Here is a 24,267-nt window from a genome sequence, read left to right on the forward strand (position 1 = left end):
ACAAGAATACCTTTAAAAAAAGAGACAGATCAAGTTCAGAGCTAGCATCAATCTCACCCAGCTACAAACCATGCAAACTGCAGCAGATACCTACCTGCAATATACCAATGAAATATTGGCACAAATGTTATAGAAGTAACTCACCATTTTTAAAAATTGGATTAAGAGCCACTCTATGAGATGGTACCCATACATGACACTGCTAAAGTAGACAAGAACCAAGGACTAAATAGGTCATGGGCCCTATGGGAAAAATATGATTATTCTGCTAAAGGAATGCAGCAATACAATAACTCCTAATGACATATCGGTATACCCATCGAGCAGATCATCACTCAACCTCATCAGGAAAACTTCTTGCAGTAGATAGTACTTAAGAGATAACAACTGGACAATGTGCATAGTTGAGAGGCTTTGAAGCACTGAGGCATAAATCAAAGCCCTTCCCTCAATGCTTAGAAATCTAGGCAGAAGAGGAAGCAGATAACTCTTAAGAGCCAGAGGTGGTAGGTGACTCCAATTGAAATAGCACCTTCCAGGCCGGGCGGTGGTGGTGCTCGCCTTTAATCCCAGCACTTGGGAGGCAGAGCCAGGCGGATCTCTGTGAGTTCGAGGCCAGGCTGGTCTCCAAAGTGAGTTCCAGGAAAGGCACAAAGCTACACAGAGAAACCCTGTCTCAAAAAACCAAAAAAAAAAAAAAAAAGAAATAGCACCTTCCAGAAACAACAGGACTGATGCACACACGACCTCGCAGGGACTATGATAGCATTCATAAGACCCACAGATGTTCAAATTAGACAAAACCCCAGCACTGAGGAGGGAAACTGGACACAAAGACCCACCTCGAACCAAGAAGCTAATTATAAATGATAACTGCTGACAAAGGGAAAATCAGTTTCCTGCAATGGAGTGTCACTGAGTAGGTCAAACACTCTAGGGTAGGACGCATGCTCAGGAGGTATTTGGCCAACACAAAAGGAACTTCATATATTTTTGCTGATTTTGGTGCACTCTTTGCTTTGTTATTTTCTGTGTCTATTAATTTTCTTTTGGCACATGCATATGTGTGTGTGTGTCTTTTGGTTTGTATTCCTGTTTGCTTTGTTGAATTTTTCTTTGAGAGAAAGAATATGAAGTTGGGTGGGTAGGAAGGTGGGAAGGATCTTGGAAGAGATGGGTAAGGAGAAATGGTATAATTAAAATATATTATATGAAAAATATTTTAATTAAGAAAAATATTGGAAAAGTGAAATAATATGCTGATATACTGTGAGTTACAATAATATGGAACCAGCAAAATAGAAACTTAATGTTAAGAGCAATTGAAATAAGTTAAAACTAGTATGACAGTAATTTTACACCAGTTTATGGAATGGTGTACTTTCTCTTTAAAGATGCATGGATTCTCCCTCTAGAATGTGAAAGTGTTTCTCTACATACGGTACCCACTGGAAACACATGGGAAAACTGAACTCAAAACAGTCTTTGCTATATCTCACTACCTGGACGAAGAGTCACTTTTCTTTTTCTTTTTTTACTGGAGCTGAGGACCGAACCCAGGGCCTTGTGCTTGCTAGGCAAGCGCTCTACCGCTGAGCTAAATCCCCAACCCCAAGAGTCACTTTTCATTTTGTATTAAAAAATAAACAGTGCGGAGATGGGTCTAAGGAGGTATATCAGTGGCTCAGTATGCCTAGACTGGTTTAGGGAGAAGGTCAGTGGCCCAGTCTGCCTAGTCAGGACTAGAGTCTGAGTTAATGTTATTATGAAATGTGCCTGATGCTTATTTGCTTAGTCTTTCTCAAAAATAGACTACATATTAGGACAAAAAACAAGTCTCAACAGGTACAAGAAAACTGAAATAATACCTTGTATCCCATCTGACCACTATGGATTAAAGCTGAATATCAAAGAGGAGAAACAGGAAAAAGACAAAGGCCTCACACAGCCCAGGAATTTACCTTGTAAATTAACCTAATGATGATTACATTTATATTTTCCAAACAGGGATATAAAATACTCACCTTTTCAGCTGATCTACATCAGGGTTACTTTCTGGTAAGACCCTGATCCCTCGACCATAGCTAGTCCCTCCATGAAGATGAAACTCCAGCCATATCAGTGAAGTGATGGACTCTGAATTAACTGGTTGAAGTTTGGTATGGAGGCTATAGATTCTAAGGAAGCTTCCAACCTGAAATATTATTTAAGAAGATCATTTCAGAAAAGGGGCCTAATGAAAACAATTTCTGATATTTGAAATTTTCATAACCAACGGGAGGTAGTAACTTCAGCAACCAAGGATACCATCTAACCAGAGGACAGTGGCTGCAGGGCAGCACTGTGCCCTAGCATCAGCTTCATGGATTCCATATCAGATCATGTATGCAGGGGCATGCTTGTGCAGACACCAATGTGCTCATTACACAACACAAGCAGACCCATTCCAGAGGTCCATCAGTAAAATATATTGAAGGAATCCAAGATGTAAATAAAATTTTTTGATAGTTATTTCTGAAAAGAATTTGCTTGAATAAGTTTAAAATGAGATTAAACATGAGGAATAAAATCCTCTCACTATGAGACACTAGAAAACGTTGATCATGTAACTGCATAAAAATCACCTTTATATTTTCACAGGTCAATTTTTTGGACAGTCACAGCAATGCTTGTGCTGTAGCCTTCTGATTGTTGAGTTTACATGTATGTGCCACCATTTGCTTTTCCCCATCCTACAAATTCTATGGAAATCAAAATTTTTAATAAAGCACTTGTACTTTTATCACAATCTTACAAAATATATTCTGTAAATTGAAATACAGGATTAAGCCAGAATTCTGAATTAATGATGCTAGAGTCAGTATCAGCTATGTTGCTAAATTTAGTCTAAAAACAACTTTAACTAGAGAACTTAAGCTTTTTCAATGAAAATTTCAAGTAGAAAATGTAGTAGGCTATTCAAAGCTGATGACATTTAGAGCTAGTGCTGTAGTACAAGCCTCTACTACCACCTATGGGGGAAAACAGTTTATTGTTTATGCCATGGGTTCAAACCCAGGCTGGGTAATCATGTTTTAACAAAAATACTGACATCTACCCAAAGGAACAAGTCACACATGTAAACTGCACTGACTTTTATGTAAACTTATGAACAAAAATGATGCAAACAAGGACACTTCATTCACTTACATAAAAATAGCATTCCTGAATGCAGCAGATGAGTGAGAAGCCACCTTTCTCTTTTTTCCTACAAATCCTGCATCATTGTGGTGACATAATACAGTGGAAAAGAGGCATCAAATGGAAGGAAAGGGGAGAGGGTAGGAGGAAGAGAGACAAACAGCCCAACCCAGCTTTAGCTCTGATGGGGCACAAACAGTGGAGAGTAAGTCAGGGACAAAGATCCATTCTCCCAACACCACTCCTTCACTTCCAAGGGTCTTTCTTGCCAGTCCCTCTGTGTTTTCTGAGGACAGGAAGGCAGGAGGAGGTGTCTAATCTACTCTCCCCCAACTCCCTTTACCTGCTCCTGTATCATCGTTGCAGTGAGGAATATAGAGGTTTGGAAAACAGAAGGGAATATATATTTTCTAAGAGAGATCCAAAGTGAGATACTAGAATAGTAAATAAAGCAATTTCTATTTTGCATAATTTTTGGTTTCTTATTTTTTTTATTAGTAGAGCAGATTTTTTTAAACTTGGAAGGACCAAAAAGAAGGCTGAAATTTGGGGAGGAAAGAATTACATTAATAAACAGAGGCTTAACTACCAAAAACATAATTTCCTTCCTATTAACTTTTAAAGAAAATCATAGCCAGAAACTTCAGTGTTCTTCATGACATATGAAAAATTTCTCTAAAAATGAGTATGAAAGACAAAGGCCAAGATCATTCTGGAGAGCAAAAGGTTGAGACAGCAGGGACACAGAAGGTCCCACATGCAGTTTACTTCAGAGGAATCTGAAATAACTGCGGTAAAATCATCAGGAAGAAGTGTAAATAGTGAATGCACGGGTGTTTATTATCCTTCACCACAATGCATTATTAACAAGATTTATAAGCCAGAGAGAATTTATCTTTCTGAACAGATCACAGAGAAAAGATGACAAGTTGCTATTATCAGAAATGCCTTCTGGAGACAATGTTGTATCTTGCTAAAGTTCGAGTAAATGTTATTATGAAATGTGCCTGATGCTTATTTGCTTAGTCTTGTCAGTAATACAGTAAGATTCTACAAGCAGAGGAATGACAAAAAAACAAAAAAAGTGTAGTTTAATCCCTGAAGACAAGCTTTCATGGTACCAGGTGCCATGCGAGCTTCCAAAGCAACCAACAGTGCTACCCAGCTATGAACTACAGCAATGACCAGCATGACATAATAACCCTGACGGGAAAAGCAGTAGCATGCATAGCTTAGTGGGAACCAACAGCTCTCTAACTGGACTTAATGCCACCTTAACAAGAGGGGAACCATGCCTGGTACTGGACATCTAGCCAACTACCCAGGGCTAGTGAAGTCATGGATCTTGGAGGAGTAGTTATCACCACTCATAAAGGAAATTTCTTTAAAATGGACAAAGATCATTTCAGAAAACAACAATCAAACTGCAGAATTGTAGAGCCTAGTCCCAATAAATACATGTACAGCACAAATCTTGTACCTAAAGTTCAGAAATCATTCAGAAGACAGGGAATAAATATTATAAGAGCCAGAGGAACTGGAAATTTATGGTGACAATGTGTCTCCTAGAAATATAAGAGAAACTAAACCCGTGAAGTCTCATCACCATCACCAAGGCTGCCTAAACAACCTGAACAAAGATAATACCAACAGACATGCTAATGTGGAAGAGAGAAAGCCCATGATGCCTCCTCAACCCTAGACAAAAACCGACAGGCAACGAAGGAGTGCCAAAAATGGGAGAAACAGTCTCCCGAGACTAGCACACTAACTGGTTATCTAATACCAAATGGTCAGCAGTAAAACGTACATGAAAACATGCATACCAATACATTATAAGGATCAAACAAATAGTATTTATATATTTATGAAACACACACAATCACAAACACGTTAACAACAAAGAAAAAGAGGCCAAGAAGTTGAAGCAGGCAAGATATAATTACATTCTCTAATAAAAATTACAATGGAAAAAATTTATGAATGCATAAGATGGGTTCAGAGCTTTCTTTAACTTGGACACATATGTTTTTTAAGCTTAAAAGCAGAAAACAAGCAAATTTGAAATTAATTTCTACACTCTAAATAACAAATCGTCAACCAAAATTATATGAACAAAAATTATAAGTAAAAGGAACACAGAAACAAAATAGCATGCATCTTTCTAGTCAACATCACCTTCAGGGATTTTGCCATTTGGACATGATTATCATAAACTACAATGTCTATCACCAGATTCTGTAGCCGCAGAATGTGACTTAAGTCACCTTCGAAAACAAGGTCTTGCATGCAGACTCTCCAAGAGGGAAACTTCGTCCTGGTGCCATCCCATACCTGCCATAGGGTGGTAAAGCAAAGCTTAAGAATCTTTATGCAAAAAGAGAGTCAAATTTAAAAATGAACAGATGTATGCTGGTATCTTTAATACTTTAAAACGAGATGTCCATCATTCTGTGACTGTGAAATGACTAAATATGAACTGTTGGTCATATAGAAAATGTAGAAAGATATGAAGATGAAAAATCACCCTATGATACCACACAAAACATTAACTTACTGTAGACTGACGTTTTTTCTATTCTGTGCTCAATCACACCCTGCTCTCACCCCCACCCCCAGCTCTAGGTATGTATGACTTCTGCGTTATTACCAAAAACAAAGATATGAGATGAAATAAAACTGTTAAAACCATGAGATTGCACCTGTTTAAAACAGAATATGCTTGGACAAATTATAACTGAAAAGCATTTGTTCAGTAACTACATAGTACAATAACAAAACAGACAAAAAGTGTAATGATTTTTTAAAGATTTTTAAAAATTACTGAGTGCTGGAGAGCTGGCTCAGTAGTTGACAATGCATACTGCTCTTGCAGAAGCCATGAGTTTGGCTTCCACCACCCATGTCAAGCATCTTACAACTGCCTATAACTCCAACCTGAGGGGATCAGACACACTCTTATGGTCTCTTCAGGCACCTGCATAAATGTGCACATTCCCATACATATACATATAATAAAAAAAATACATTCATAAACCTCTGGTAAAACATGGTGTTCTGGTTAACTTTAACTGTCAACTTAACACAGCCCCAAACATTTGAGAAGAGAGCCTCACTTAATGCCAAGGTCAAACTGGCTTGTGTGCAGGGAACTATTTTGATTGTTGATGGATACAGGAGGACCCAGTCCACTGTGGGCAGCATAAGCTTGTCTACAAGTGATAGCATCCTCCATGATTTCTGCCATACTTACTGAATTTTGCATGAATTTAGAGGTAATTTGGTGTGGAATAGAAAGCTTCAAGTTCCTGACTGAGTATCTGCCCTGACTTCCTCTGGACTGTGATCTGGAAGTATAAACCAGACAAATCTTTCCCTTCCCTAGGTTACTTGTGGTCAGTGTCTTACCACAACAATAGAAATGATACTAGAATACACTGCTGCTGAGAAAACCTGAAATGGATACATCATGATTACTAAAAAGGGGGCCACAGTTACTGTGGTATGATTGAAAAGGGAAATAATTATATTACTTTACATACTAACCAAGTTTAATTCAGACAGAATAATGTCTGCTTGCCTCTGTTTTTAATATTCAATTAAAAAATTATATCTGAGGCCAGGAGTAATAGTGCACACCTTTAATCCCAGATATAGGCAGATCTCTGCAAGTTCGAGGCTAGCCTGGTCTATCTACACAGTTCCAGTACAGCCAGGGCTGTGTAGAGAAACCATGTCTCAAAAAACAAAATTATTTCTGATACATGAGAAATTAAACACCAGAAAAAAAATTAAAATTCTATTCTCCAAAAGTAGTTAAGAGAATAATGTTGCCATATATACTTCCAAAATCATTTTTGCTATTGTTCAGACATTTTCAGTATATAAATGAAGGCACATTAATAAACAGACTATTATTAAAGTTTATTTTAACAAGTTCATGTCTGTAATTTTACTATATAGTCAGAGACCATTCTATCACACACAAATAGTTCACACAACAAGTTTTGTTTCAAGAGTACTTTTTCACACATTTAAAATTATTTCTATGAAGCAAATTTAAAAAATTAAAATTATTAGATGATATGCAAAGACTTGAGACATATTTTAAAACTGTCACTAAAAAAGTTAACTTTCTTGCATTCACCTCTCAATGCTGACTTTGAAATAATTCCTTGATCTTGTTCACACCCATCAATTCTGCAGCCTCATGGCAGAGGAGCTGCCCAGGCTTCACCCCTAACTGAGGTGCAACTGGCAGCTGCTGGGAAGGAAGCTCAGCCACTGAGGTGAATGAAGCATGCCCCAGAAAATGGCCCACTCAAGCACATAGGGGCAGTGCTAAATGGACTTAGTGGGCTCTTTAAATTTAAAAAAGTTAAGGACATGAAGTTGGGAGTGGGGTATTTTGTAGAGACAAGGGACAGTTAGAGGGAGATACGGAGATAATAATCACATTTTATTGTATACAAGCATGAAATTCTCAAAGAATAAATTTAAAAAACATAATAAACTCTTTCTCCAAGGTAAAAATTAGTTACTTGAGAGCTGGTTGGCTTATCTGAAAAAAGCTATCTACTTACAGGGGTGCTTTAGAGAGAAAATGCACTTTTGCCTCTATCAGCTACATGGTGTCAGGCTTTAGCTCAAAATTTAAGTGTTTTTCTTAACATAATAGTCAAAAGGTGCTCTTTACACAGAGCCAGCATCTTTGTTCTTGGGCATGTTCAGAAGCTGATAAATGTCATGTGTTAAGAATGTTACATTGGTCAGGGAACATGGGTGACTTATCTAACCATAAATGATCATACGTTGCTTTCAATTCAGTGTAGCCTTCCTTCACTCACTCACCTTAGATTAAATATTTACTTTCTCACAGCACTGTTTACATAAAGCTGCTACTTTCCATTTCAGTGTTCCTTTGAAATGTGCCAGCAGTATCAGTAAGCCCCAAGTATTGTCTAAGCAAAATGACCCTCCATTGCTTGTCTGACTATTACAGGTGACAGAGAATTAAGCACAGGACCTCTGTCAAAGCAGTACTGCTGAAAAAAATCCTCTACAGTATGGCCAAACAAGGAATATGATTAAGTAACTACTTTCTGCGGGTCATTCATGGGCATTTATGTTACTGTATTTTTTTCCTCTGGCTAATTTAAAAACAAGAATGACAAGAAACATTTAATGTTATCTATGCCCTCCCATGGGCCAGGCAGTGATGATAGGGGACAGAACTTAATTAGAATAGACCCTGACAGTAAATAGGTGACAACATAGCTGACTTTCACAAAGCAGCAGAAATACACAGGAGAGTCACTAATGAGAACTCTGTTTTTTATTATTAAAATAAGAAATAAGTGCAGCATGTCACACCATTTGTAAAACAACACTGTTTTCTCTGGAGGGAAGCACAGGGAATGCAGTAGTACAGTATCAAGAATTTTAACTCAGTACAAAATAGTTCGGAAATATTCCATCAGAGTGCTGCAGCTCCTTATTGACAGGTGGCACTAACATACAGCTTCAAGCATTTTAAATGTACCTTTAGAAGAAATGATGCTCCATCCACTTCTGCTTTGCCCAGGAGCTGACAGATCAGGTCACAGTACTGCATGGGTTGGACGTCAGAGAGCTGCAGTAAGGTAGAAGATGCTGAAAGGTTCGTGGATGCCCAAGCCCGCAAGGCTTCTACCATACTGTAGTCCTGAGCAGTGAAGTTAAAGCTTGTGCCTGAAGTGCGCAGTGTGACAGGAGACCCTATGGCTCCCTCAAACGTCAAAGATGCAAAACCATAGGTGCTGATTCCCTGAAGTTTGTTTTTATATACTTGGATCTAAGAACATGGGACAAAGCAGAAAACAAACAAAACAATTGATACAAAACCCAGGAACTAAAGAAACTTGAGACGTTAAGTTTTTCTAGTGGGAGAAGCAGGGTGATTCTTTACTACTTTTTTTTTTTTTTTTTTTTTTTTGGTTTTTCGAGACAGGGTTTCTCTGTAGTTTTGCGCCTTTCCTGGAACTCACTTTGTAGACCAGGCTGGCCTCGAACTCACAGAGATCCGCCTGCCTCTGCCTCCCGAGTGCTGGGATTAAAGGCGTGCGCCACCACCGCCCGGCTCTTTACTACTTTTTACTGAATTAGTTCATGAAACAATACAACCAATGGATACTCTATCAGGGTACATAAGGATGTGAATTTTAACATAGTAAAATTTATACTTTTTAAAACAGTAGCTAATGGTTATCCTGATTCTACCAAACTTGAATTCTTACATTTATGTGTTCAATTTATAAAGTACAATTTTCACTAGAGGAAAGTATAATGTGACAGTTGTTTATGTGGTTTAGTGAAACTCAAAACCCACAAATGTGAAGGCAAGCACATGCAACAGGAGCTAAGTCACCCTTTTCATGAGTGTGCGGGGGCCATGTTGGAAGGACTTTCACTGTGCGCATCTGCAGAATCATTAATGTACAACTATCAAATACGTGGTGTTAGTATTTTCTTCACAAACTGGCTCTTGTTCATATAGAATGCTTCTTTTCTCTTCACAAATCTCTGGTAGTACTTCATGTCTGATAGTAAGATGTAATTATTTCATTTTCTTGTTGCTTATTTTTTTTCCTACAGTTTTAGTTCCAAATTATGTCTCCATATTCAAAAGTGCACTTTGTAGGTAGCACATGATTCTTGATAAAAATTTATTTATATATACTTTCCTAGTAGCCAGGACATATTCACTCTAAAAACATTATAGTTACAGGTCCAGGAGCTCTGTACAGGGCCATTTCCCTTTGGTCCCCCAGTCTGTGCTTTTCAATAACTGCTTCCTACAGTTCCTTTGATATTCTTAAGGTTCCATTTACTTCCCAGGGTATAAATAGCTCCTTGTGTCTCAGTGGGGCTGAATCACTATTTTCTACCACACTCCCTGCTGTCCAACCCCACTGCCCTCTGCACACTCTTACACAACAGCACTTGGTGCCACATGATTGCTCTTGCTTAGTCATTTATCTCAGTGAAATTACTAGGATAGAAATAACCAATAAAGCTTCATATTTTTTCACTCTCAAATAGTTTTGCCACTTCTTAACAAGTTTCTAGTTGGAAAGGCTCCACTTTACTGAAGAATATTTTATTTAGATATAAAATATATGTAAATGAATTTTTATCAAAAATCATTGCTACTGTTCTCCCATATGGAATACGGTTTCTCCATGATTGTGTGTGTGCGTGCGTGCATGCGTGTGCGTGTGCGTATGCGTGTGTGTACATATCTCCCTTCACTTCTTATCTCCTGTACCTTAACTACATGTTAGTTACATTACTGGATATTGTCCCGAAGGCCCATTGTGGTCTATTTATTTTTATCTAGTACTAGTTCTTCATACCTGGTAATGTATTTGGCTCTCTCTTCAAAGTCTAACCCATATTAACCCCTCCAGTAAACTTTTCATTTGTTGTTTGTAGTTAGAGTTTTCCTGCCTGGCCCACAGTCAGGACAAATCTCTATCACCTGCCAGTCCCACAGCCGCTCAGACCCAACCAAGTAAACACAGAGACTTACATTGCTTACAAACTGTATGGCCGTGGCAGGCTTCTTGCTAACTGTTCTTACAGCTTAAATTAATCCATTTCTATAAATCTATACCTTGCCACATGGTTTGTGGCTTACCGGCATCTTCACATGCTGTTTCTCATCATGGCGGCTGGCAGTGTCTCTCTGACTCAGCCTTCCACTTCCCAGCTTTATTCTCCTCCTTGTCCCGCCTATACTTCCTGCCTAGCCAATGACCAATCAGTGTTTTATTTATTGACCAATCAGCAACACATTTGCCATACAGAACATCCCACAGCAGTTGTTCCTATTAGATATTAAATTTCTATTTGTTTCTTTTTCAGATTCTATTTCTCCATTTCTAACTGATTTCATTTTACTTATTTAATTTTTTTTTTATTTGCTGAAAGTACTTTGCTTAATCTTTTGGGAAAAAATTACAATATCTACTGGAAAATTACTGTTTAATAGACTCTTTATGTCTGTGCTCCCATTGAATTCATTTGGGAAGTCCAATTGCTTTTTAAAAACTACTTCTTCTAAGCTCCTCTACTTGTGTTTAGTGTTTTTTTCTTTTTGATTAGACACTACAGTGAAATATTGCAAAGGTTCTAAATTATGTCATCTCCTCTTGAGGGGCAGGTTTGTTCATTTTGGCAAGTTGCTAGCCGAGCTCCTGAAATGGACAAAAGCTTCAGTTTATGCCTTCTTAGGGTAAATTTGTAGGAAGCTCAGGGTTTCCCAAAAGCCCTTCCTCCTTAGTGGGACTCACTCTGCAAACAGTCTTCTTTGTGGAATCGCGTAGGTTTTAACAGATGTGCCCAAGAGGCCTTCCTACAGGATGTCGGCCTTTGTGAGATAAGGCAAGATTTTGTGCTCTCTTAGCCATATTGGACAAGTACTTGTTACTGTTTGTGTGCAAGGCCTGTCACATGCTCCTGTGGTAGTAGCCCTGTCTGTGGCCACTATGGAGCATCCGGCCTAGGTTGTTGGAACAAGGGACGTACCACCCCAATTACTAACTAGTCTTTTGTTTCCTCTGCTTCTTGCTCTGGCAGCCATGTAAGGAACAATGCCAATATCTCTACCATGAAACTGAGCCAAACTGAACTTTTCTTTCCAAATTTGCATCTGATAATATTTTGTCGGAGTAAAAAGGCAAAATAATACAGTGTTAAAGAGGCCTCACTAGGCTGGCCCTGCAGCATCCTGCAGCATCCCTACTGTTGCACCTCTCCTGTTCCCTGTTCTTGCAATCCTCAACTGACCTTGCCCTGTACGTACAGCATAGCTTTCAGTCTGAAGTACTCATGGGCAAAAAGCAGACTCCCAGCACATTCTGTATAGCCTTTTCCCTCCAGTGCTTTGTCTGCAAGAGTCAAGTTCTTCTAGTTGAACTGAATTTTAATCTTCTCTGTCTCAGTTTACCAGGACTACACAGCTCACACTTCAGGAGTCTAAACTCAGACAGGGCAACAGTAAGACCCCAACTTAAATAAAAGTAAATTAATTAAAAAGAAGTTACAAGGCTGTATGCTCCTATCTTTGACAAATTCTATGTGGAAACTTGATAACATCAACTATATTTGGAAGTGAGAGGACAAACTGGAGCGAGTCAGAATCACAGCTTCCGACGCATGCTTCAGGAGAGACAGCAGATGATTCATTTAAATAACTGATAACTGATACCATTTACATTTCTTATCTCTTGAAATGTGCTTACTGTCTCTCTCTAAGAAGGCAACCATACAGTTAGTACTAGATAGTTTTGGAGAACAATGCAGACTTCTTGTCTAGTAAATGTAGACTGTAGAAAGTATGGATTATACCTTCAGCCCACGGAAACAAACGATGTCTCCAACATTATAAATGACTGGAAGGTCTTCATAGTTCCTACTAAAGAGCATGCATGTTAACTTCACATTTGTCTGGTCCACAATTGTTACAATTGAACAATAATCTAAGAAACAAAAAAATTTAACACAAGTTATTTGAAAGCATAAAATAAGAATATGCTTATTTAAGAATGCCAAACAAATATTACTCTTCCCTATTATTGCCTTTTAAGAAAAAAAATGTGATACCACTGTCAAATTAATCCACAAAAATTAATCTTAAGACATGTAATGAAATAAAAATATTCTACACGATTTTTTAGAGAAAAAATAACTTTTTCATCACTTTAAAATGAAGAAGGTAGAAAAGCAAATCATTCCCACTAAATATCCAAAGAAATTAATCATTATAGATATTTTTAAATAAATAAATACGTAAGAGTCAATAAGGAAAAAGGAAGCAATGCCATTCAAAAAGAATAACATATTCCAGAGTAAAAAAATCTGATCTAAAATATTCCTTCTGAAAATACTGACATCTGCAGGCAGTATGCCTACACTTGTTGGCCCTCAAAAAATCGAATACAGAAATAAGTGAGGCAGGAGATGGGCCCAAGCAGGAAGCAAAGGCAGGGTTAAGACACTTCTCAGCACTGTTCTCCAGAAACTTGGCTTCAGAAGTTACAGACCAAGCCTGAGAAAGGAAACTGCACCTAGGATATTTATACAGTGAGGAGCGAAAGTGAGGCTCAGCATAAATCAGTCACCTAAAAAGACGGCCAGGGCAAAAATCCATCTGCTAGAATAGGAAGTCAGGAGACTGTCCACCAGTTTTGTAATTAATGAGAAAAAATAACAAATCTCCTGATTTGTGGAGAATAGTACCAATACAGTCAGTGAAGCTCAGAACCATTTGATTCTCCTTGTTTTTTTTTTTTTTTTGTTTTTTTTGTTTTTTTTTTTTTTTTGTCCAGTGTTTGGTATGCAGACTCTGGAGACTGAGGGAGGACTAAGGGTATGTGAACACTTAAAACATACTTAGCAATGAAAAACTAGATTGGAACATTTGTCCTTCTATGAAGAACAAACAATGAAAAATTAAAGAAATCAGGGCAGGCGAGTTCTTAGTTGGAGCTTCTATCGCTGTGATGAAACACCATGGCCAAAAATAACTTGGAGAGGAAAGAGTTTATTTCAGTTTACGCTTCCAGATCACAGTTCATTACTGAGGGATGTCAGGGCAGGAACTGGAGGCAGGAACATGATAGGCAAAATGGGTGAATGGTGCTTACTGGCTTGTTCTCCATGGCTGTTTCAGCATCCTTTCTTATACAGCCCAGGGCCACCTGCCACCACCCACATTGGGCTGAATTTCTCATACGAATCCTCAATCAAGAAAACACAACCACACACTTGCCAACAGCCAATCTGATGGAGGCATTTTCCCAATTAAGACTGCTCTCTTGGGCTGGAGAGATGGCTCAGTGGTTAAGAGCACTGGCTGCTCTTCCAAAGGTGCTGAGTTCAGTTCCCAGCAACCACATGGGAATGAGATCTAGTGCCCTCTTCCAGCCTTCAGGTACATATGCAGAGTACTTATACAGAAAATATAAATAAATAAAAAAATTTACAAAAGAATAAAAAAAAAGATTGCTCTCTTTCCAGACATCTAGCTTTGTGGCAAGATGACAAAAACCAACCAGCAGAGGGTGGTAATTTCCCAAATAAAAAAATATATGCTTCTTCTTCTTCTTCTTCTTCTTCTCCTCCTCCTCCTCCTCCTCCTCCTCCTCCTCCTCCTCCTCTTCTTCTTCTTCTTCTTCTTCTTCCTTCTTCCTTCTTCCTTCTTCCTTCTTCTCCACACACATGTTTCCCACAGGCCTGTTCACTCTCTGTCCCTTTATCTTTAATAAAACTCTTATTAGCGGAAAAAAAAATATATATATACTTATCCAGCAATGTGAAATTTCAGTGGTAAAGTGAACATAAACATCATTTATCACTTCTCTTTTTGTACTTTACTTTTATGAGTTAATTCTTTAACTAATTCTTAAATTCAAAATATTTTTTGTACAATATATTCTGATCAGTTTTCCCTTCCCCAGCTCCTCTCAGATCCTCTCCACCTAAATCCATATCCTTTCTTTCCCTATCTCATTAGAAAACAAACAGGCAACAAAATCAAAAGCTGAATAGAACAAAACATAAGAAAAAAGAGCCAAAGAAAAAGCACAAGAAACACATACACACAGAGAAACACACATACACAGAAATACCATAAAAAAACAAAATCAGAAAGCATAATATATAAACTGTACAAAAACAAAAAAAAGACAAAAAAAAAAAACTTCCTAAAATACCATTGAGTTCATTTTATATTTGCCATCTATTGCTGGGCATGGAGCCTACCCTTAACTACAGTTTATATACCCAGTGATACTCTACTGGAGAAAACTAAGCTTTCCTTCATGAGCAGTTACCAATTGGATATAGCTTCTCTGTTAGGGATGGGGGCTTGTGTTCATTTCCCCTCTCAGCACTGGGACCCCATCTGGCCTAGACCTGTGCATGCTGCCACAGTCTCTGAATTTATATGTGCATCAGGGCTGTTTTGTCTGGAAGGCTTGGTTCCCTTGCATTCTTTCTGTCTCCTTTTCCACAGGGTTCTCAGAGCCCACAGGGGAAGAATTTGACGGAGACATTCCATTTAGGGCTAAGTGTTCCAAAGTCTCTAACTCTGTATATTGTCTCGCTGTGGATCTCTGTTTTTTGGTTTTTATCTGCTGATGATGGCTGAGCAAGACACTGAACTATAAGTACAGCAGAACGTTATTATGAGTCATGTGATTGCCACATTCTGTTAGCAAAACAGTTTTAGTTTTCTCTTAGGTCATTGCTGTAGGTTTGTTTGCCTTTCTCTTCGTATAGCATGCAAAGTACCTTCCAGCACCATGAACACTAGTGAGTAAGGGTGAAGATTATATATACAGAAACATGTACCTAAAAACATTAAACACATTTGGCCACTGTTCTTCCAATGTAGCATTACCATCTCTGTCTTAGTTAGGTTTTTATTGCTGTGAAGAGACACTATGACCAAAGCAACTCTTAGAAAGAAAACATTTAATTCAGGGGCCCCCTTACAGTTTCAGAGGTTCAGTCAATTATCGTCATGGCAGGGAGCATGGTGGCATGCAGGCAGAGGTGGTACTGGAGCTGAGAGTTCTACATCTTGACTCAGAGGCTACAGGAAGTTAACTGACTCACTGGGCAGTATCCTGAGTATATGAAACCTCAAAGCCTGCCCCCACAGTGACACACTTCCTCCAACAAGGCCATACCCACTCCAACAAAGCCACACTTCACAATAGTGCCACTCCCTGTGAGATTATGGGGGCCAAATACATTCGAACCACCACAATCCCTAAGGTACTTACTGAAGCACTTGCAGTTTCTCAAACCGCACTATGTGCCTAACTCTGCAGCTGGGTTTTCACACACTACAAAAGCTCCTGCTGGAACTGCCCATGCTGTAACTAGAACTGAAGCCACATCTTTTCAGTTTTAGCCCATTTCTTACTAATGGTGAGAACAAGGAATTTTCTAGTCAAACATGTGGCTGCGTTGCCAGAAACAATGGTGTACTTCTTTAACTTGGCACTTTTACAAAGAATCTTCACTGAGGCTGAGAAGAGAAGCCTTGGCTACCCACATGCACACACACGTGCATGGGTACAAAGACTATATAGTGCTGCCTTCCTATCTGGATCATATCACACAACCATAAAGAGTCATGCTGATAACAGAATGACATCTTAAAGAATCCAAAAGGAAAGCAAGGGAGATATCATGGTCAGGGAGGTGCTAGGTAAGTAACCCGGAGGACTCATGTTTGATCCCCAGAACCTAGATACAAAACAAAACAAAAACTCAGGTATGGTGGCATTTGGTAATAGGTGTGTGATTTTCCCTGGGTAAGGCTATTTCTCTGTTCTCAGCTTTCCTCAGTTGCCTATAGTTCTTTATATATGGTTGAAGCTTCCTGGGCTTTCCCTGTCTGCTTTGGTGTGTCTCCAGTTCAGCACACATTTAGGCAGTCATGGTGCTGAGACTTGACAGGTGCAGCCTCTGGTGTGATCTACTTCATAATTATTCCCAGATTCAACAGTCTTCACATTGTCATCCATCCACAAAGAAAATCATTATACTGTACACTGGTAAAATAAGATCCCTCCCTCTTCAGCCCACTCAAGCTCATTCCTATAGATATTTGAGGACTGATTTTTTTTTTTTCTTTTCCTATCTAAAAAGAAAGCCCCTGGGATTTTTAAAGAGTGATTGTGATGTATCATCACATTGCTTTGAAGACTGTAAACTTAAGACTATTGAGCCTTGCTATCTATGTGCATAGGACATTATTTCACTTGTTTGTATCATCTCTAATTGATCCCAGGAATATTCTGTATTGTTTGGAGCACAAGCCTTGATTTCCTTCATTCCTACATGCACTACAGTATTGATGCTACTCTAAATCACACTGCTCTGTTAACCTCTGAAACTGTTCATCACTGGTATGCAGAAATACAATTAATATAATGCTAATTTTGAATCTTGGAACTCTGGTGAACCCATTTATTAGTTCTCAAAGGTACTACCTGGCATAGTATTTAGGGTTTTCTACTTATGAGACTACATTCTTTACAAACACAATTCAATTTCTTCTTTCCCAATTAGCTGCCATTGTTTTATACCCCAACCCTCCCCCAATGGCTTTAGCTAAGACTAACACCATGCGAAATACAGCAGCAAATCACTGGCCACACCTGACAAACTGCCCTTGTTACTGACTGGTATTAATGTTGCTGTAAGAGACTCATATGTCAAGGTAAAGTTGTAATAATTTCTTCTACACTATCGACATTGAGCTTCTGTAATGACAATCTTTGATTTTTTTTTAATATTGTGTGTATATTTCTCACAGGTATTTTCTTTGTGCCTAACATGGGGCTCAAATAATATACTTTATAATAACAGCAATCCATTCTAAGGTTGTAGACATTTAATCTCAATTACATAAAAGGAATCTCTCACTTCCCCTCCCAGCACACCTTATCATCTCAACATAGCCTACAGTTATGCTATAGTTATCTGTTATTTCTGTTTACTTTTCATTTCTATTCCAGACTTGAGAGTGACTGATGTGTGATCATTACAGTACTGGAGTGTTCAGTATTTGGTAACACATTTATCTTCATCAACAGATTTTATACTTCTATATGTTTTCATGTCACTTAGCACCCTTCTGAAAATTACATTTGTATTGTGTTGAAGAAGACTCTGGAATCCAAAGACCACATTCACTTCATAAATTAAAATGGCCAAAGAATACATATCAGTTTCATTAGGCAACTGAAAATCAGGATTGACATTGTTCTGAGACCTAGGTCACTGAAGGAGTTGTGGCCCTGAGACCAACAATGAAGCTCTCGTCCATAAAATACTCCCAACTCTGACACCTACCGGTTCCCTTGCTTAGGTACGGAGGCTTAAAGAACTTCACAACACCACAGACATTGACAACTGTGCCATCCTTAAGTGCATTCAGGGGTGTGTATGTAAAAGGTGTTACTGGGACCTAAAGAAAGAAAAGACAGCAAATTTACCAGCCAGTATTTACATTTAGAGTATTATGATAACACCCATATATTACTAAGCTTGTATCATTTCATTTTAAAAGATTTCTCCTAAAGAAAATGACTTTGGGGTGGGGGGTGATTGGGGTCAATAATGCACAGCTTCAGAAGGGTTACCACAGATACCAATTAGATTTCTTGAAACAATTCTGCTGATAAACAGAAATCAACACACCAGTCTATAAAAGTTTAAACATTAATTGTATTTCTTTAACAAGAAAGAACAAAAGACTCCACTGAAATAAGCTGAAGCAGTAACAGAAAGGAAATACTTTTAACTCAGTGTTACAGCTCTAAGAGAATCTTCCTGATGGAGATAACTAAGTGTGGTGACATTTCTGGATACACAGAGGGGCTACCAGAGCTCTGTGCCATCCAGGACCTGAAGCTCAATTATGATATAGCAATGCTCAGCAAAACAAACAGGAAAGATCTGTGTCTGAGCACTCAAAATAAGGTAGACCTGTATTCTACCTTAACGAGCTTATCCCTGACACTGACATGAATGAGAAAGCCAGCACAGCTTAGAGATATGAACCACTATTACTCAAAAATCCAACCAACCAAATAAACAATAAAACACTCTGAAATTATTAATTTGGCATTCCATTGAAATTAGTCACTACCTATTTATATAGCTAAGTTACTCTTCAGTATAAATTAATAAATGGATTTTTCTGCATAGTCATCCTCTTACAAGTTGGGTTAATGTACTCTTGAATGGAAATTATCAATGAACATTATGTATAAATTTACATAATTACAAATGAGCAAGTAGTTAATTTGTTTCTTTGCTGACAGTAAAGTGTGATTTCCCAAGAGGAGTCTCCAGGGGTTAGGAGGCACAGAAATCCTTCTGACCTTAAGAGACAAACTTTGTTAGGGGAAAGTTAACAGGCTAGGTAAGGGGAGTGATGAGCAAATGTGCATCATCGACAGATGGTAACATGGAAACTAAACAAAACCACAAACTTACAAGCATTGTATATAACCTACATCAGAGATCTGCAAGCAGCCTGACAAGCTGATGGAAAAGCTGTGTCTAATATCTATAACAGGCATATAGTATTTACAGCATCCTACTATGTGTTCGACTGATAACTGATCTCACATTCCCTCTTTCATGACAGTGCTTGCTAAGGTACATTATTGCTCTATGACAAGTCCTAAAAGAACGAGAATGTTCCTGTCTAATAGGGGGTAACAAACAGGATGGCAAATACAGAAATTATGGATGATCAGTGCAGCTATGAAATAAGATTTTATTTTCTGGCTTGAGGTATAGTGTCTTCATGAGACACAGGATATGATCCTCCTGCCTCATTCTCTTGCGTTCTGGCATGCATGTGCCACCACACTTAACCAAGAGCTATTTGTTTATTTATTTATGTTTGTTTATTTTTGGTTTTTTGAGACAGTTTCTCTGTGTAGTCCTGGCTGTCCTGCAGCTCACTGTGTAGACCAAGCTGGCCTCAAACTCAGAGTTCCATCTGTCTCTGCCTCCCAAATGCTGGGATTTAAAAGGTATGCACTACTCCACCCAGCTACTAAGAACTACTTTTATTATTTATTTATTTATTTATTTTTATTTTAATAGTCATACATGACAAGCCTTTATGGCATTAGACTACATAGGTCCCCTTATATATACTAAAACATTCATGAAAAAGCTACAGGCTTTATATTATTATGTATGGTAATAAACTAAAGATAATCTGGTAACATCTTCAAAAACCATTCAGCATATGGGCCATCTATCTATATTTCACAAAGACATGAAAGGCTTCTATTATGTCATAAAGGCTTGAGACAAGCTTGTTATACAATGGGGGCATGAGAATATAAGGGCTGGGGACTGAGGATGTAGTTCAGAGAGTGTTGACTGTCACTCGAAAGAGCCTGGGTTTAATCCCCAGAACTAACTAAACAAGCAAGCAATACAACCACCACCACTGTACCTCACAAACAAAAACAAACTTCATCCCTAAAAACAGTGTTTTTAAATGAAATACAGTTTATAGCAGGGGATACAAATCAAGACAATATATGCCTATAAAGTGAAAATCCACCTATCTGGGCTGGGGAGATGATCAGTAGGTGAAGCACTGGTCATAAATGTATGAGGAATAAAGCACTCAGGTCAATGCTGAGTGTGTTTGCAGCTCACCTGTAATCACAGTGCTCTGGAGGCAGAGACAGAGGACCCTGGCAGCAAGCTGGCTAGCTAGACTAGAATTAGCAAGCTCTGGGTTTGATGAGATACCATGCCTCAGAATATATGGTGGACAGTGAGACAGGAAGACACCTGGCCATCAGTTGTTCGCATTCACATGTACTTCCCATGCACACGCATCGGTTAAAGACCTCTTTTACTTGCAGAGGACTCAGGCCTGGTTTCTAGCACCCATACTGAGTGACTCACAATATACCTTTAACTCCAATTCCAGGAGCTCCAATACTTTCTGGTCTCTGGGGGCACCTGAATGAAAGTGGTGCGCATAAACTCAAGTAGGCACATGCACATACACAGAAATATAAATAAGTAACAAGTGCAGGTATTATTTATATTAACTTTAGCAACACATGGCCTTCTTTCCAGGTTCACTCAGCTGTGCCTATGGGAGTCTTTCCATTGCTGCTTTAGACACCAAACTTGTATAAAACAATAAAAAATTGGTTAAAGAATTTATCACAAGTAACAAAAGTTTTCATTGGTACAATCTGTTAAGTCACAATTCAGCACATAAAAGCCTAATATAATACAAGCTGACAAAAAGCAAAAGAAAAGAATTTGCTTGTGGTTTAAACTAATAAAAACTGCAATGCCTTCATAAAGTATGAGTGTAGACCTTATGCAGATATTTTTAGATAATGCAGGCAACAAAACAATTACTAGGTAAATATAGAACTGTAATACAACATCATCATATAAAAAAAGTGAAGGTATCAGTTTTCCATTGTATTGACAATGTAGTATATTTCAAGTATAAAGTAAGCTAATTTAAAATCAAACTATAAAGTAGATCCAATGTGTGTGTACATTGTGTATCCTAAATGAAATTAAATATCATCTTACCAAAGACATTGTTTCTGTGGAAAATCCCCTTATAGTTTTACCAAAATCCTGAAAACAAAAGAGAAAAGGCTTATTTGTATGCATGCTATCTTCAAGGTGATCACAGGCTTTCAAATAGGGTTAACTATACATTTAACAATACTCAAATACTCTACGATGTTGCTCACAACTGACTATGACTCCAGCTGCAGGGGCTGACTCCCCTACCCCCACTTGGACACATACATATATATAATTTTAAAAGTTATAAGAGGTAGAAAACTGGAGTTGGTATTCAATTTTTCTCCCTGTATAGAACCACACCCAGACTTTTCCCAAGTAATACTCACTGTAAGTACAAATTTGACCATTTTCAAGCTTATTCATTATGTTTTATTATCACAAAAAGAAACCTCAAGCCATATAAGGCTTTTGGGAATACTAAAATCATTAGGTTGACCTGCAGGCTCAACTGTGACTCACTGAAGCTTTTACCACAGAGGCAGTTTACAACTGTGGTAGGGAAGGAAGTGAAAAAGAAGGAAATGATGATGTTCACAAAGAATAAAGTGAGAGAAAAATTCATTTTCCCTAAAAGGGCCAAATGGTTAATTTAAAAGGAACTTAAGTTTCTATCAAAAGTACCTGCAAGTAGAAATCACTGCAAACAGTGACATGAGATCTGGATGTCTATGTTTTTATAAGCCTCGTTATTAAATATGCTGAAAGGACATTTCCGACAACGAGGGACTAAATAGGGGGTGGGGATTTAGCTCAGTGGCAGAGCGCTTGCCTAGCCTGGGTTGGGTCCTCAGCTCCAGAAAAAAAAAAAAAGACAAAATAACAAGGGACTAAATATAGAATGGTGGTCACATGGCTGAACACTCAGAAGCTTAGTTTGTTAAGCACATGCACAGTACTTGAATCACCCACAATTCATTCAGTACTTGAATCACCCACAATGCATTTCTCTGTCACTGAGAGATACATAACTACAAGTTTAAAAGAGCCTCATTTCTACATGGAGTCATTCAAAAGGCAGGAACCCATTTAATTCTTTTTTTTTTTTTTCCAATTTAAAACGTTCAACTGTTGGGGACCCAGAAAATGCTGCTCTCATGTATTCTGCTTTGGACCTCAAACTGAGAGCATTCAGGGAACAGCAGAGGGCTTTGTTGGAGGTTCCCTAACCTAATTAGAGACAAGAAGGACCAAAGACAGAAACCCCCACTTTGCCCGTTTTGGTAATTTCATTAACCAAGCCCAGATAAGGCAGAGAGGAAGAAACTAACAACCCAATGTCACACTCAAGCACAGAGGAACTCTGTGTTATCTACTGCTTAGGTGATTTTTTTTTCTATTTCATTGGGGTAAATAGTAAATAATGCTGAAGGGGAGAAGAGGGCATTCAAGTCTCAACTCTAGTCCTTCTTTCAGTGTGTTGTTTTTTATGGCTCATGTGCACTGTTAACAGTTTTATTTCCCGCTAATCTGTCTATTGTCAGTTTATTTTGGCAAATTCAATTCAATGAGAACATTTCAAATTCCACATGCAACTTAAAAACCCAGTAAGACTAAGCAGTTCACCCAGACTTACAGAAACAGTATTCTAGCCAAAACCTGACAAGAGAGTAAAGGTGTACACTTACATAAACAGTTGGTTTGAAAATCTTTAAATGCCATCAAGACTATGCAGTGCTTATTACCTCTGCTTCCTATTGACAAGACTACAAATGCAGACACTGCAATGGTGTCCAACATGGCAATTATTTTCCATCAATCAGTAAATACGTATAACTCTGAACATCACAAGTGCACATTCATAGACTGTTTTAATAAATGGTAGGCACATCTACATGTACAGCCAGGTTAATCTAAACTTGTTTAATGCTTACTGGAGATATGAATCAGACTACAACCTTCCTTAAGAGCCTCTATCACTTACAGATACAGGATAACCACGGATGGCTGTAATGCTCACTCCATGGATCGAAAGGGCACTAACTAGACAACTGTATTTAGTGAGACTTCTAAAACTACCCCTCTACTTATGTAAATGAGCAGTGTGAGTGAGTGCATATAATGAGGCAGCAGATGCCATAACAGTAGTAAAAACAGAATTTAAATGAAACTAAATCTAGAGACAGCACACTGAGATAGGCTTTATCAGTAATGCAAAATCTCTAACATGTATCAATATCCAGCAGGTCAGACCTAAGAATTGATCCAGGATATTGACATAAGAACTCTGTATTTTAACACCAGTACAAATAGGGACTCCCCTTTCACTTTTGTTTTTAGCTATAATAAGGTCATTCTCCTTAATTTTCTTCCATTCTCTTTTACTTCATGTCTTCCCTAAACAGAAATGGCCAGGCTTTTATCTATTGCATTATATTACTAACTTTATTGATTCAATTTTAGCAACAAATTCTTAAGATATCAATAAAAGCTGGGCGGTGGTGGCTCACACCTTTAATCCCAGCACTCGGGAGGCAGAGCCAGATGGATCTCTGTGAGTTCGAGGCCAGCCTGGGCTACACAGTGAGATCCAGGACAGGCATCAAAACTACACAGAGAAACCCTGTCTCGAAAAAAAAAAAACAAAAAACAAACAAACAAAAGGTATCAATAAAATTCCTGGGCTTTAGTCTCTTTCTACTTTTAATATGTACCATATAAAAGTCTCTTGTGCACTGGGTCTGATGTGTACTTCCAGAACTCTCTATTCACTATGGTCAGCATTTTCTCTGTCCAGGAAGGGATCTATCACCCATCTGTAGCTATGCTATGTCTGTGAGAGATGTGATGATATGAAATGAAAAGGAAAACAAACGAGTCTGTGGACCACAAGGACATTATTATCCTTGGGAGCACAGGACTAGAAGAGTTGTCCTCATGCTATCTCTTTTGGATTAGATACTAATTACAAGTTTGTGTTTC

General features: G+C 38.2%; 1 protein-coding gene across 5 annotated transcripts in view; it reads right to left on the reverse strand.

The window, feature by feature from the left end:
• The window catches only part of LOC128115677 (protection of telomeres protein 1-like), a 48,427-nt gene that overhangs the window by 16,918 nt on the left and 7,242 nt on the right, over positions 1-24,267 (reverse strand). For 4 of the 5 annotated variants that reach the window (XR_008220270.1, XM_052746649.1, XM_052746650.1 and 1 more), the window contains 6 exons: positions 21,346-21,393; positions 18,097-18,211; positions 12,571-12,701; positions 8,723-9,013; positions 5,359-5,514; positions 2,025-2,194 (listed from right to left, as the gene is read on the reverse strand). Coding sequence is in view for 4 of the 5 variants with exons in the window: in XM_052746649.1 (XP_052602609.1) it covers positions 2,025-2,194; positions 5,359-5,514; positions 8,723-9,013; positions 12,571-12,701; positions 18,097-18,211; positions 21,346-21,393 (911 nt within the window). In the remaining variant the exon portion in view is untranslated. Of the gene's footprint in view, positions 1-2,024; positions 2,195-5,358; positions 5,515-8,722; positions 9,014-12,570; positions 12,702-18,096; positions 18,212-21,345; positions 21,394-24,267 lie in introns of those variants that run through there. The other variant, XM_052746652.1, reaches the window with a different exon arrangement.

The sequence above is a fragment of the Peromyscus californicus genome, unplaced genomic scaffold (genome assembly GCF_007827085.1).
Source record: "Peromyscus californicus insignis strain IS unplaced genomic scaffold, ASM782708v3 Scaffold_1__1_contigs__length_55948999, whole genome shotgun sequence".
Classification (NCBI taxonomy): Eukaryota; Metazoa; Chordata; class Mammalia; order Rodentia; family Cricetidae; genus Peromyscus; species Peromyscus californicus.